The 12,837-nt window shown below is 42.1% G+C and overlaps 1 protein-coding gene across 1 annotated transcript in view; it reads right to left on the bottom strand.

Annotated features, from left to right (window-relative positions):
* The window catches only part of LOC309538670 (uncharacterized protein), a 31,062-nt gene that overhangs the window by 14,073 nt on the left and 4,152 nt on the right, over positions 1-12,837 (bottom strand). Inside the window, exons 3-5 of the mRNA XM_082234469.1 lie at positions 10,252-10,429; positions 3,552-3,631; positions 1,341-2,159 (exon numbers count right to left, since the gene is read on the bottom strand). Of these exons, the coding sequence (XP_082090595.1) occupies positions 1,341-2,159; positions 3,552-3,631; positions 10,252-10,344 (992 nt within the window). The 5' untranslated portion in view covers positions 10,345-10,429. The remainder of the gene's footprint in view (positions 1-1,340; positions 2,160-3,551; positions 3,632-10,251; positions 10,430-12,837) is intronic.

Genomic DNA, 12,837 nt, shown 5'->3' with positions numbered 1-12,837 from the left:
TCTCTACCGGTGGGGATCCAAGAAGATCTCCCTCCACAACAGTTCTATTAGGTAGACTGGCTCTCTGTCCACAAGTACTGGAATAAAGAAAAAAAAACCGGATTGTCCTAAAATCTAAATTGTTACATACTGGAGGATTCAGTGATATTTGTTGGTTGCCTTTGAAGGAATAAAGAAGGAAGGGAGGAAGGGCTGGATTTGTTGGAACTTTGTACAAAGTGACCATATCCACTTCCCCTTTTCCCAAGATCTCCAATATTTCTTTATCGCCTCCAGAGACAGATTGATGGGGACACATGCAGTCAAGAAGGAATTCGCTTTTTGTGCCAGCCTTTTTCTCTCTCCTTCAACACCTGAGGCTATTTGGAGAAAGGAAACAGAAGTGCAATTACCGTATTTTTCGCTCTATAACACGCAGTCATAACACGCACGTAGTTTTTAGAGGAGGAAAATCCGTAGGCATGCCACCCGTAGGCATTCCCTCCATAACACGCACAGACATTTCCCCTTACTTTTTAGGAGGAAAAAAGTGAGTGTTATGGTGCAAAAAATACGGTACCTGTCTCCAACTTCTTTTCTTAAATAGGCTTCAGACAGCTGGTCATGCAGCCCAACCTTTCTCTAAGGAATACACCAAACGTTGTGCTGACTGTAGGACTGGAATAACTCCTCCAGTTCACCTTGTTTCAGCAAACAATGCGAGCGCTATTCCAGAAGCACATCCTGGGGGTTGGAAAGGTGGCTGAAGCTCTGCTCTGGTTGCCATCACAAGTGGTGTTTTTTAAAAGAACTTCTGGTGCCACACTAAACATGCCTAAATGTCTCTCCCCCCATTCCAAGTTAAACTCGTTCACCCCAACCAACCAGATTAGATTACCATGCCACGTGGGAACAAGTGAATTTCGAGGGGAGATTTCAGATAAGCCTTAGTAAGTCTTTGACTATGTGGCTAGGATCCCAAGATCCATTTATGGAGAAATTTTGTATATACCTAACTCAGTCCGGTTGAGTTCAATGGAACTCACTCCTAGGTAAGTGGTTATTTCAGTCTTTAAGTTCACCTTCGTCTTTCACACAAGTAGCCCATTTTCTTTTGCTATTTATGGCTTCACCTGGGTATTTATGGGGTTTACCTTGGCCTCTCAATTGATTTGTTTTTTTAAAGAGTTTACTAACTCAAGAGGAAGTTAAGCTAAAAGGACAGATCAGTAAGCTGGGAGACAGCATGGTCTTAAAATTGCATGTGCTGAAGCAAGCAAGAGTGGAAACACGAGGGACAGAGTAGACTACAACAGAGTTGGGAGGGGGTAGAAGAAAAAGACGGTGCTTTGTAAACCGACCTGCAGGCATCCCCAGATACAGACACAGGGGAAAGCGGGGGGGACATTTCTGACAAGGGGGAAGGGCAATCTAGGTCACTATCCTTTTCAACCGAACAGAGTGGTGCTCGTAGCTCTGTAATTTTCAGCCTCACAGAGGAACTGTCCTCAAAGACATCGTCATCTCCCATGTCATCTGAACAGAAACCTGTGCTCTCTACCACCACACTGGATGATTTCTTTGGTTGGAGGCAGCTTGAGTTGTTATCCAATTCATGACTGCTGGTGCTGGAGCTACGAGAAGAGAAAAGGTAGTGCAGCAACTTTTTGCTCCGGGATGTTTCACCTTCACACTTCTCCTCCAGGAGAGGGATGTGTACTGCACTAGCCCCAGAAGCGCTAGAGTAATTGGTGGAAAGAGTCTGGAAATAAGAGAGTTTGGAGCTACTGAAATTAAAGGGCCTGAGATTGAATGTTTTCTTCTCCTTGTGATAAAATGTGTTAAGCTTTAAGCACTGCTCCTGGGCTTGTGAGAGTTTGCCTTCTGAACAGGTTCGTTCTGCGTAGTGAAAGCTCTTGAATGCACTCTGAGGCTTCTGGTCCATATCACTGAGAGACTTGGAGAATTTCAGAGACTGGATAGCTTTTCCATTCTTAGACTTGAGAACATGGCCAAAATCATGCCCATGGAGCTTTTTCTTGGAAGCCTGCACCATATCCTGACAGATTACTGTCACAGTGGCCCCTTGAGTCAGAGAATTCTGGGAGACAGGATTTTTCAAGACAACAGCAGATTGCACTGGACTGTGATGACAACATTCAGAACACACTGCACTGGAACTGCATGCAGAACAGTGGAATAAAAGCACAGAAAGTAAAAACAATTATAAAAAGAATGCATACAATTACGTGAAGAAATGACAATTTCAGCTAGTGTGGGAATGACAAATAGCAAGCAGAACAGAAGTGGCAAACAGTAGCATTAAACAGACAAATCAATATGATGCCATGTGTGCCATGCCAATTTCCTTTAAGCGATGTGGACATGCCATTCAAAGCACAGCATGTGTGGGCAGGGACTGCTGGACCCTCCAAAAGTACTCTTAACAACTGTTCTCCTGGTGAAGCTCCAAGATCAGAAACAACCCCCACTGGAGGTAAAGCAGCTGAGGATAATGGTTTTATTTAATTTATTTATCAAGGTTCTTGGGGAAGTTTAGAGGAAAAAATTAAACTGTAAGAAAGAAGTAAAATACAAACATGAAGTCTAAATCAGAATAAAACCAGCAACAGCATAAACCAACAGCAGCAGGTAACAGTAGTGCAAAGCATATGCACTAGTCCCGGGGACGAAAAACATCTGATCCTACCTGGCCCTGAGTTGTAAGGTAGCACACTTCAGAGAAGGATTGTCCCGTAGGGTCACCAAGTAACCTTCAAAGACCAGCAGCTGCAACAGCAGCAACAGAAACACCTAAAGCTTGGAGTGGGCATTTTCCATCACTGTCCCCAGAGCAGGGAGAGCCAACTTGATGTCCACCAGAAGCTATTGGACTACCACTCCCATCATCCCTACCCATGTCCATGCTGACTGGTATTGAAGGAGCTGTAGCCCAACAACATCAGAAGGACACCACATTGGCATCTCTTGCCCTAGAGTTTTGTAAGTCACCACAAGCTTTTAAAGAAATCTTATTACTGCTTCATTTATGTATATTATGTTAGCCATCGTGGAGGCCTGATGTGTGGCAAATATTGTAAATAAAAATATATGTAATATAAACAGGGAATCTATTTAAAGAGAAAAAGGGAAGAAGCTGTTCCGTGCTTTTACCTTGAATTCTGGCCTGAACACTCCATTCATTATGCTTTTATATTCCACAGGTGGGCAGTCTTTTTTCTGATTTATAGGAAATTGGCATGACATGCAATGCAATACACTAATTGTGCCGCCTTAACTACAACTTCAGCCCTTAATAGTATACTCCAAGACTGCTAACTTTCCTGTGTGTGTTTTGCTTGGAAAGGCACTTCTGTTGTTGCTTTTCTGTATTTTCATTTTGAGAACACTAGAAAAATGGCTGCATATTGGAGGAGTCAGGTGCCTGAGATTCTTGCTTTGCTCTGTAATCCATGCATCTCATCTCTGACAACATGAGAATGTTTGTGAATAGCCATCATGTGCAAAACGGAAAGTAATGTTTTACTGCAGCAACACAACCAGTACTTTACCTGCATATATCCTGACTGGTTGGTGTAACAGATGTTTGACAGAAGATGCGAGGAGCAGAAACAGAGGTTAACCCACCAGCCTGCAAGAAAAATAACACGTATGTTTTCATGTAAGTGTGTTTCACACAACAGGATTCTCTTTCTAACTACAATACACGATAATTGTTACACTCAGAGAGAACATTATCCAGAGCAGTACACATGGGTGTAGAGAGAGGAAAAAGGTAGCGGTGAGTTTACATCTTTATAAACAGCCATCCGATTACTGGTGGAGCCTCTTCTCTTTCCCTTCCTAGTTTTGACAATGAGAATGGAATGAGTGATTTGACATGACAAAATAATACAATTAAAGGAGCCAGAATAGCCTATAATTTATTGTATGCATTTGCTTCCTATGGCAACCTTCTCCAATACCCAGTGCAGATGTTCTATTTTGATGACCAATTTTGTTCCGCATCCAAAAAAAGTCCTCTTGCCTTTTTAGTTTTCTAACAACATGAATTATATTTACTACTGCACTGTTGTATGAAAGCACTGCTTAATGTTGACTGTGATTAAGTGGTATACAAATTGTTAAAACAAAATTAAAGAAGTATTGTCAGTAGACCCATTTAATAATCTGCGATCCATTTCCTAATTACATAGTTCAATCTCTTGGCCAAATAGCCAGATTTTAAGATATTGGCTGAGCAGTGCTATTGGTCTGAAAGTGTAAGATGTTTTCCCTTGTTTACCTACAGCTATAAGGTTTGATATACTTCAAGTCTCTGGGAAATCTTATAGCATTTAACAAATGTCCCAATAAAGGATTTAAAACAACAACAACAACAACCCTACAATGTTTCCATTCTGCCCTCTCCTTCTGCAATTTCACATACTAAAATGCTGAACTTCTAACAAAAAATTGTAACTTGTCCCTAAGATAAAGCCTCATATCTGAGGATAGAAAAGCAGCTAATGTAAGATTTTTTTTTTTAAGGAATCCTGCAGATCCTGGAAATCACAGGCCAGTTATTTTAATGTCTGGTCCATAGAAGAATAAACCCTATTGAAGCAGAACCTGCATGGCTTCTGCAAGGGCAAGTGCTGTCTCACTAATCTATTAAAGGTCTCTGAGAGTGGAAACAAGCATATAGTTAGTAGTGACCTAGTTGACATAATGGACTTGGATTTTCAGCGAAGCACCTTGTGAAAATCTCTTGAGTAAGCTTTGCAGCCATGGAGTAAGAGGACCTCTTGTGGATCAGGAACTGGTTAAGCAACAGGAAGCAGAGATCTGAATAAATGGACAGTGTTCCAATGGAGGGATGTGAAACATGGAGTCCCTCAAGAATTAGTACCAGGGCCCATGCTTTCTAACTTGCCCATATCTAGAGTTAGGGATGAGCAGCGAGGTGGCCAGGTTTGCTAATACTAATCTTTTTAGAGTGGCTAAAACAAAAAAAAGATTGTGAAGAGCTCCAAAGGGAACTCTCCAAACTGAGTGAAATGCAGTACAGTGGTACCTCGGTTTAAGAACAGTCCTGTTTACGAATTTTTCGGTTTACAAACTCCACAAAACCAGAAGTAGTGTTCTGGTTTGCGAACTTTACCTCGTCTATGAACATAAGCCAAATGGTTGAATGGCACCTCATTAGGGAAAGCGTGTCTCAGTTTAAAAATGGTTTCGGTTTAAGAACAGACTTCCGAAATGTATTAAGTTTGTAAACCGAGGCACCACTGTATAAAAAATTCAGCATCAACAAGTGTAAAGTGATGTACATTGGGACAATACCCCCCCCCCCAATTATCTTGGCAGTGGCTGACTGGGGACAAGATGCTGACCCAGTGTACAGAAACTTTGAGAAAGGTGAAGTCCATGCTAGGGATCACTAGGAATGAAACTGAAAATAAAACTGCCAATATCATAATCCTCCCACAGAGGGCCTTAAGGTCCATGAATAACCATAGTTTAGAGGTCCCAGGCCCTCAGGAAGTCAGGCTATCCTCCACCCGGGCCAGGGCCTTTTCAGTGATGGCTCCGACCTGGTGGAATGCTCTGTCCCATGAAACTAGGGCCCTTCGGGATTTAACCTCCTTCCGTCGGGCCTGTAAGACAAAGCTATTTCACCTGGCCTTTAATTTGAATTCAGACTGATCTTTTATTTCCCTTCTCTTCCTTCCCCCTCCCCTTTTATGAAGATTACTCTCTCTGAGACCCCACAGCTAATTCTCCCCTGGCCTCCTTGCTGGCCCAGGTAGGACCAATTCAGCCAGCTAGTCCTGGGGATTATCTAATTGATTTTTGAATTTTATTGTTATTCGTGTTTTTATACTGCATTTTATGCTGCTTTTATAATTAAGTGTTTTAAAGTGTTTTAAATTTGTTGTTAGCCGCCCTGAGCCCGGTTTTTGAACCGGGAAGGGCGGGGTATAAATAAATTATTATTATTATTATTATTATTATTATTATTATTATTATTATTATTATGCTGTTATGCAAAGCTATGGTGCAGCCATATTTGGAATAGTTTGTACAGTTCTGTTTGCCTCACCTCCAAAAGGATATTGTTGAAAAGAGCAACCACAATTATCAAGGAGATGGAACAATGAGGAAAGATTACAACATCTGGAGCTTCTTAAGTTTAGAGAAAAGGAGAGTAAGAAGCAACATGACAGAAGTGTATAAAATGATGCATAGAGAGTAGAAAGTAGATAAGGGAAAGTTCCCCCCCTCTCTCACAACACTAGCACTTAGGGACAGCCCATGAAGCTGAATGTCTGAATATTCAGAATAGGTAAGAAAATCCTTCTTCATACAGTGCATACTTAAACTATGGAACTGCCTCCACCCAGGAGCAGTGATGGCCACCAACTTGGATGGCTGTAAAAGAGTACAGGACAAATTCATGGAGAAGAGGGCTATCAATGGATACGCTCTGCCTCCATGGTCATGCTTCTGATTCCCAGTTGCTGGAAACTGTATTGGGGGGTGCTCTTGTGTTAATAATAATAATAATAATAATAATTTATTTGTACCCCACCCATCTGGCTGGGTTTCCCCAGCCACTCTGGGCAGCTCCCAACAAAGACCAAAAATACACTAAGATGTCACACATTAAAAACTTCCCTGAACAGGGCTGCCTTCATATGTCTTCTGAAAGTCAGGTAGCTGTTGTTTATCTCTTTGACATCTGATGGGAGGGCGTTCCACAGGGCGGGCGCCACTACCAAGAAGGCCCTCTGCCTGGTTCCCTGTAGCTTTGCTTCTCGCAATGAAGGAACCGCCAGAAGGCCCTCGGCGCTGGACCTCAGCGTCGGGCAGAACGATGGGTCCTCCTTGTAGGTTTCCCAAGGCATCTGACTGGCACTCTGAGAACAGGAAGCTGTACTAGTTGGGCCACTGCTCTAATCCAGCATGCTCTTCCTATGTTCTTAATATTTAAATTTTTTTAATAGTCTACTTTAATATTTCTGCTGGTACAGGTTCTTGTAACCTCTTCTTCTTCTGAGAATTGAGCAACGCCTTACCTTTGCTACAAAATTTCTAATCTTGTCTGCCAATCAATTTTCTAGAGCATAGAATCTGCTGTTAAAATTAAGAAATCCCCCTGCTATTTCCTAAATTATTGGCTACATTTTTTGCAGTGGTGGAATGAGATCGTTTTGCTTCTTTTTCAGTAAAATAACAAGCAGTTTGTCTGCCTTCTCTACCTTCTTCATTTCTCAAATGTTTTTAGTTTAGGGAAATGCAGCACCTTCTCCATCTGAGTACAATTTAGCACTTTTAATGGTTTCCTCGCTCTTTTCAGTTTTTTTAATTATTATTATAAACTTCTCTAAAATACATGATTGCATGCTCCCTCTGCAAGAATCTAATTTGGGAGGTGAGCTGAAAAACCTTATGGCTCAATAATGGCCACTGACTGGTGTTAAGGTATATCAGAAGCAGTACCGTGATTTTGGAGATGGCTCTTCCCAATACTTGGACTAAAAACTCCAAGGTCAGAGACCAGAGGAAAGAGACAGCGGAAGAAGATTGGAAGAAATTTAAAATCTATCTTAAGAGATATTGTAAAATTAATGAGTGTTAAAATGTTATGATTATAGAAAGTGGACTACAGCTGTAAAGATTAAGTTAAAAGAAAAGAAAAGAATACAACTAGATAAAATTAAGGGTGAGGATTTGCTGAATTAAATTTGAAATTGGAATGCAGAAAGGGGAGGTATGAGGAGGTCGGTGAAGTAAGTTTTAAGAAAATAAGGTTTTGAAATTATACTTGTTTGTTTTTGTGTTTGTTTGCTTGTAGTGAGTATGTTTATATAATCTGTGAAAATTCAATAAATATTATTATATATAATAAAAAAACCTCCAAGGTCAAAACCTCTCCAACCTTATAGCCCTCCCAGTCTCAAATTCATACTGCCTTCCAAACTGCACACTCAGGGCAGGTGAAAATGGAATGTGCTGTGCAGAGTGGGGTGGCGTTCCAGTACAGAGTATCTTTTGCATCATTAGCTCAAGGACATTTCCACCCACAATCCCCAAAGTCTAAATTATCTAAACTATCTTACTTTTAAAAGACATCTGAAGGCAGCCATGTTTGAGGAAGTCTTTAATGTTTAACGCTGTGTCGTGTTTTTAATATTTGGTTGGGAGCCGCCCAGAGTGGCTGGGGAAACCCAGCTAGAAGGGTGGGGTATGTATGTATCTATGTATAAATAAATTAATAAATAAAATCATCATCATCATCATCATCGTGTAGGCAGACATAACCAAATACAACCTGAACTGCAAAACATCCCTTTCAGCAGCGCCCTGTGCAACGCCAAAATTCGGCACGCACCCAACCTCTCGCTCTCCGCGTCCAGAGCGACTGAACCAGTCACACTCTCCTAAATCCACCTCTGCAACAAGTCTCTGACATGTGCCCAAAATAAATGACAGCTCTCGGGATACAGTGGTACCTCGGGTTATATACGCTTCAGGTTACATACACTTCAGGTTACAGACTCCACTGACCCAGAAATAGTACCTTGGGGTAAAGAACTTTGCTTCAGGATGAGAACAGAAATCGTGTTCTGGCGGCGCGGCAGCAGCAGGAGGCCCCATTAGCTAAAGTGATGCTTCAGGTTAAGAACAGTTTCAGGTCAAGAACGAACCTCCGGAACGAATTAAGTACTTAGCCTGAGGTACCACTGTACCTCAAACCTCCAGAGCCAGCCACCACATCCCACCCAACAAATGACCCAAGTAAGGAATCTCAACCCCCAGGGAAAATGGCTATCTAGGAGCCCAGAACTCAGAGAGGGCACACAGCATGCCCCATGAGAGAAGGGGGGTGGAGAGGGCACTTTGCTCCTCCAAGATGTGTCCCAAAACACACAGATAATCCCAGTCTGTTTGAGAACGCTCCCCTGATAGAAACAGCAGCACCTGTCATAATGTTGGAATTCATGTACACATGGCAAGACCCAAACTCAGCCCCAGTCCTTGGCATGCCTACTGCAAAGTCTGTGCTGTTCACTTCAGAGGTACGTCCTCCTTTGGCAGCACAAATACCTTCCTTCAACAACCCAAGTGCTCAGTGCATTGTGGACACCAATTCCCATTTGTTCTCCCCATCGGATTAAAGAGAACCCAGAGTATTGGCAGCCTAAGGTAACGCAACTGTCATCATTCCACTTTCCCTCTCCAGCTACCAATGTTCATGATGTGGCAGGATCAAGACACTTCTGCTGATCAGTTCACTACTGATATTGCTCTCACAGAACCAGGCCCATGCATGCTTATGCAGAAGAATAGGAGCCCCCCAATAAAATATGTGAGGGAGCCCCCCAAAAAACTTGATGGGCGTTGTTGAGGGTGTGAACAACCTATATAGTCCACATACTACCTAATGATATACAGTGGTGCCTCGCAAGACGAAAAGAATCCGTTCCGCGAGTCTCTTCGTCTTGCGGTTTTTTCGTCTTGCGAAGCAAGCCCATTAGCGGCTTAGCGGATTAGCGCTATTAGCGGCTTAGCGGATCAGCTGATGAGCGGCTTAGCGGATCAGCTGATAAGTGGCTTAGCGGATCAGCTGATAAGCGGCTTAGCGGATCAGCTGATAAGCAGCTTAGCGGATCAGCTGTTAAGCGGCTTAGCGGCTTAGGATCAGCTGATAAGCGGCTTAGCGGCTTGGGAAAAAGAGGGGGGAAAGGGGAAAAAACCCGCAGGAACTCGCAAGACATTTTCGTCTTGCGAAGCAAGCCCATAGGAAATTCGTTTTGCGAAGCACCTCCAAAACGGAAAACCCGTCTAGCGGGTTTTCCGTCTTGCGAGGCATTCGTCTTGCAGAGCACCACTGTACAGCCATAGTATGACACCACATGACCACAAAATATATTAAATTACTTAATTATGAATAAGAGTTAAAAACCTATCCACAAAGATGTGGCTAAACTCATCCGTGACAAATAGTAATGAAACTCTAACATCCCCAGAGGCACAGATAAAGATTCAAAACTCATGAATACTAAGAGCCAGAATGGATTTCTCAAAAAGAAGTAATGAGAAACAAATCTTATTCTCACCCACCTCCCTTTTTAAAAATACTGTTGTCATTTTTCACACAGAATGGTTATTGACATAAGCATATACAAAATTCAGTAAGAATGATAAGCGTAGAGACCTCAAATCTCCTAAACAAAAGAAAAATAAAGAAGTATTACACAATACCTGTTCTTTCTCTTTCACCTTGTTCTTAGAGACTCTGGAAAAAGTTACATCCCGGGCTGGAATCACAGAGATTTGATGCAATGGCATATTCATCACACCACCAATATAGAATTGGCCCTCTCTTGTAGATGACGTTCTGGATATTAAGTGCACTATCTGCCTTTGCTAAGCCATACACCTAAAAAATAAATATCATGGGGTGAATTAGCAGAAAACTGATGAGAAAATTATTTTCAATATTGTATTTATATGCCACCCAGTAACAAAAGTTTCATGGGTGTTTTACAAGTAAAAGTACATGAAAATAAAATATAACGCAGAATAAAACCAGTATACCATTGCAGAGATAACAGGTCTCTATAACAATAAATTTTCACCACCCTCAGCAAACTAGTTTGAAAAAAATAAAAATTTTAAAAAATGAGGGTAGCCATGACCAATCAATTGGTATAAAATAATGCAGTTCTGTACTATATACACATATTTGGTGTAAAATATTACGTTTCCTAATTGGCTACATTTATGGAACTAGTTATTTCTTTTGACACCTCACTTTCCTTATCTCAGCCTAATAATTCCCATTTATGGAATGCTCTCCTCAGAGAGGCTCGTCCGGCACCTTCATTAAGTACCTTTAGGCACCAGGTGAAAATGTTTCTCTATAACCTAGCCATTGGTTGATTAATACTCTATGGCCTTTTAAATGTTTTTGTGGGAGGGTGTTACTGGTTTGTTCTTTTAATTCTGTATGTTGTGTCCTCATTTTGTATTTTTATGTTGTGAGCTACCCTGTGATTTTTGGATGAATGGTGGTATACAAATTTAATAAATAAAATAACTGTCAGAACTTCTCCATAATTTAACACTGCCATCTCTTGCCTATGCCATTAAACCAGGCTGCACAGCGGAGGCACACCATCTCTGATAGCCATGTTCAAATATATAAAAGGATGTCACATAGAGGAGGGAGAAAGGTTGTTTTCTGCTGCTCCAGAGAAGCAGACACGGAGCAATGGATCCAAACTACAAGAAAGAAGATTCCACCTAAACATTAGGAAGAACTTCCTGACAGTAAGAGCTGTTTGACAGTGGAATTTGCTGCCAAGGAGTGTGGTGGAGTCTCCTTCTTTGGAGGTCTTTAAGCAGAGGCTTGACAACCATATGCCAGGAGTGCTCTGATGGTGTTTCCTGCTTGGCAGGGGGTTGGACTCGATGGCCCTTGTGGTCTCTTCCAACTCTATGATTCTATGATTCTATCCCTTTCGAGAACTGCACTGCTCCTTCTCAGCCCCTCTTGGGGCCACATGTCAGCGGTGAATGTGGCCCAAAAAGACCACATATGCACACATCCACAAGAGAATGCACTGCACATCAAAGCACACATTCAAATGCAGACCTGAGACCCACAAACCAGCAAAAAGCCTGCCCACCCCACTCTTCAGCTGATCAAAGAATTAATTGTGGCATGGGGTTAATCATCGTCAGGATCACAGGTAAAGAAAGAGTTGACCAGCTGAAGAAGAGTTATATGCATATTGCCTAAGTTTATGACCTGCCAACAACTAGTCCTGGAAAGGCTATGGCAATGAAAGAAGGAGTAGGCAAGTTTTATTTTCCATTGGGACCTGGATTCTCTTGGAAGTAATCTGTCAGCAGCGAGTGGACGATAAATGCTGGTGGTTGTGGTCAGAGGGACTTCACTCTCTTTTCTCCCACAGCCCTCAGGATAATGGGAGCGAGGAGGAAAGTTAAACCTGTCCCCTCCCTGTGATTCCCTCCCCTCACTGCCCCATGCTACTCAAGGTACCTGGGGAGCAAGTGAGTGTGGGGAAAAGGAGGCTGAACTGCAAAATGGGTTTATCTTGCAGGAGAGGAGAGGGGAGAGTGTTCCTTAACTGGGATGCCATCACTGAGGACATCTGGTAGGTCATGGATCCTCTGTCCTCATTGCATATAAGTATCACCCAGAGGGGCTCCCCAATCCCATGCAGAATAGAAAATGGGTTCCAAGCCACTCAGGCTTTGCATATCAAAATGAATATACTGAATTGGGCTCCATGATGAATAGGCATGGAGTACAGATATTTAAGGACATGGTCATGAAAGGTAAAGAATATCAGAATATCAGATGCTACATATTCCACTAGCTGCAGCCTCCAAACCATTTTCAAAGGTAGCCCCTCATAAAGACAGCAGAAACAGGAGCATAGTTGACTGTGACCAGGCAATTCCTGGCCCAAAATGGCTGGAGCTAACAAACCCACTTGAATTGGGAAAAGGCACTCCACATCACCCAGACCCCCTTAGGTCACAAATCACCGTAGAATCCATCAGTACCCCAAAGACTACACACCAAAACAAGCTGCCTTCCTATTTGCTGGACCTAGGAACTAAGCCACAGCACTTCCGTATTGTCAGGATTCAGTTTCAATATTTTGTATAAACACATCAAAACAAAACAAAAAACAGACTTGAGTGCTATTTCTATGTTACCTGCCAGCTTCAACTGGCCTTTTACATGGAAACTGGAAAATTTTAATGCCTGTATCATAGTAGCAAAAGACATTAAGTCAGCTGCTAAAATTA

The sequence above is a fragment of the Podarcis vaucheri genome (assembly GCF_965113315.1).
Source record: "Podarcis vaucheri genome assembly, chromosome: 8".
Lineage (NCBI taxonomy): Eukaryota > Metazoa > Chordata > Lepidosauria > Squamata > Lacertidae > Podarcis > Podarcis vaucheri.
Note: the sequence above shows the minus strand (reverse complement) of the source record. Positions and strands in the feature narration are given on the sequence as shown.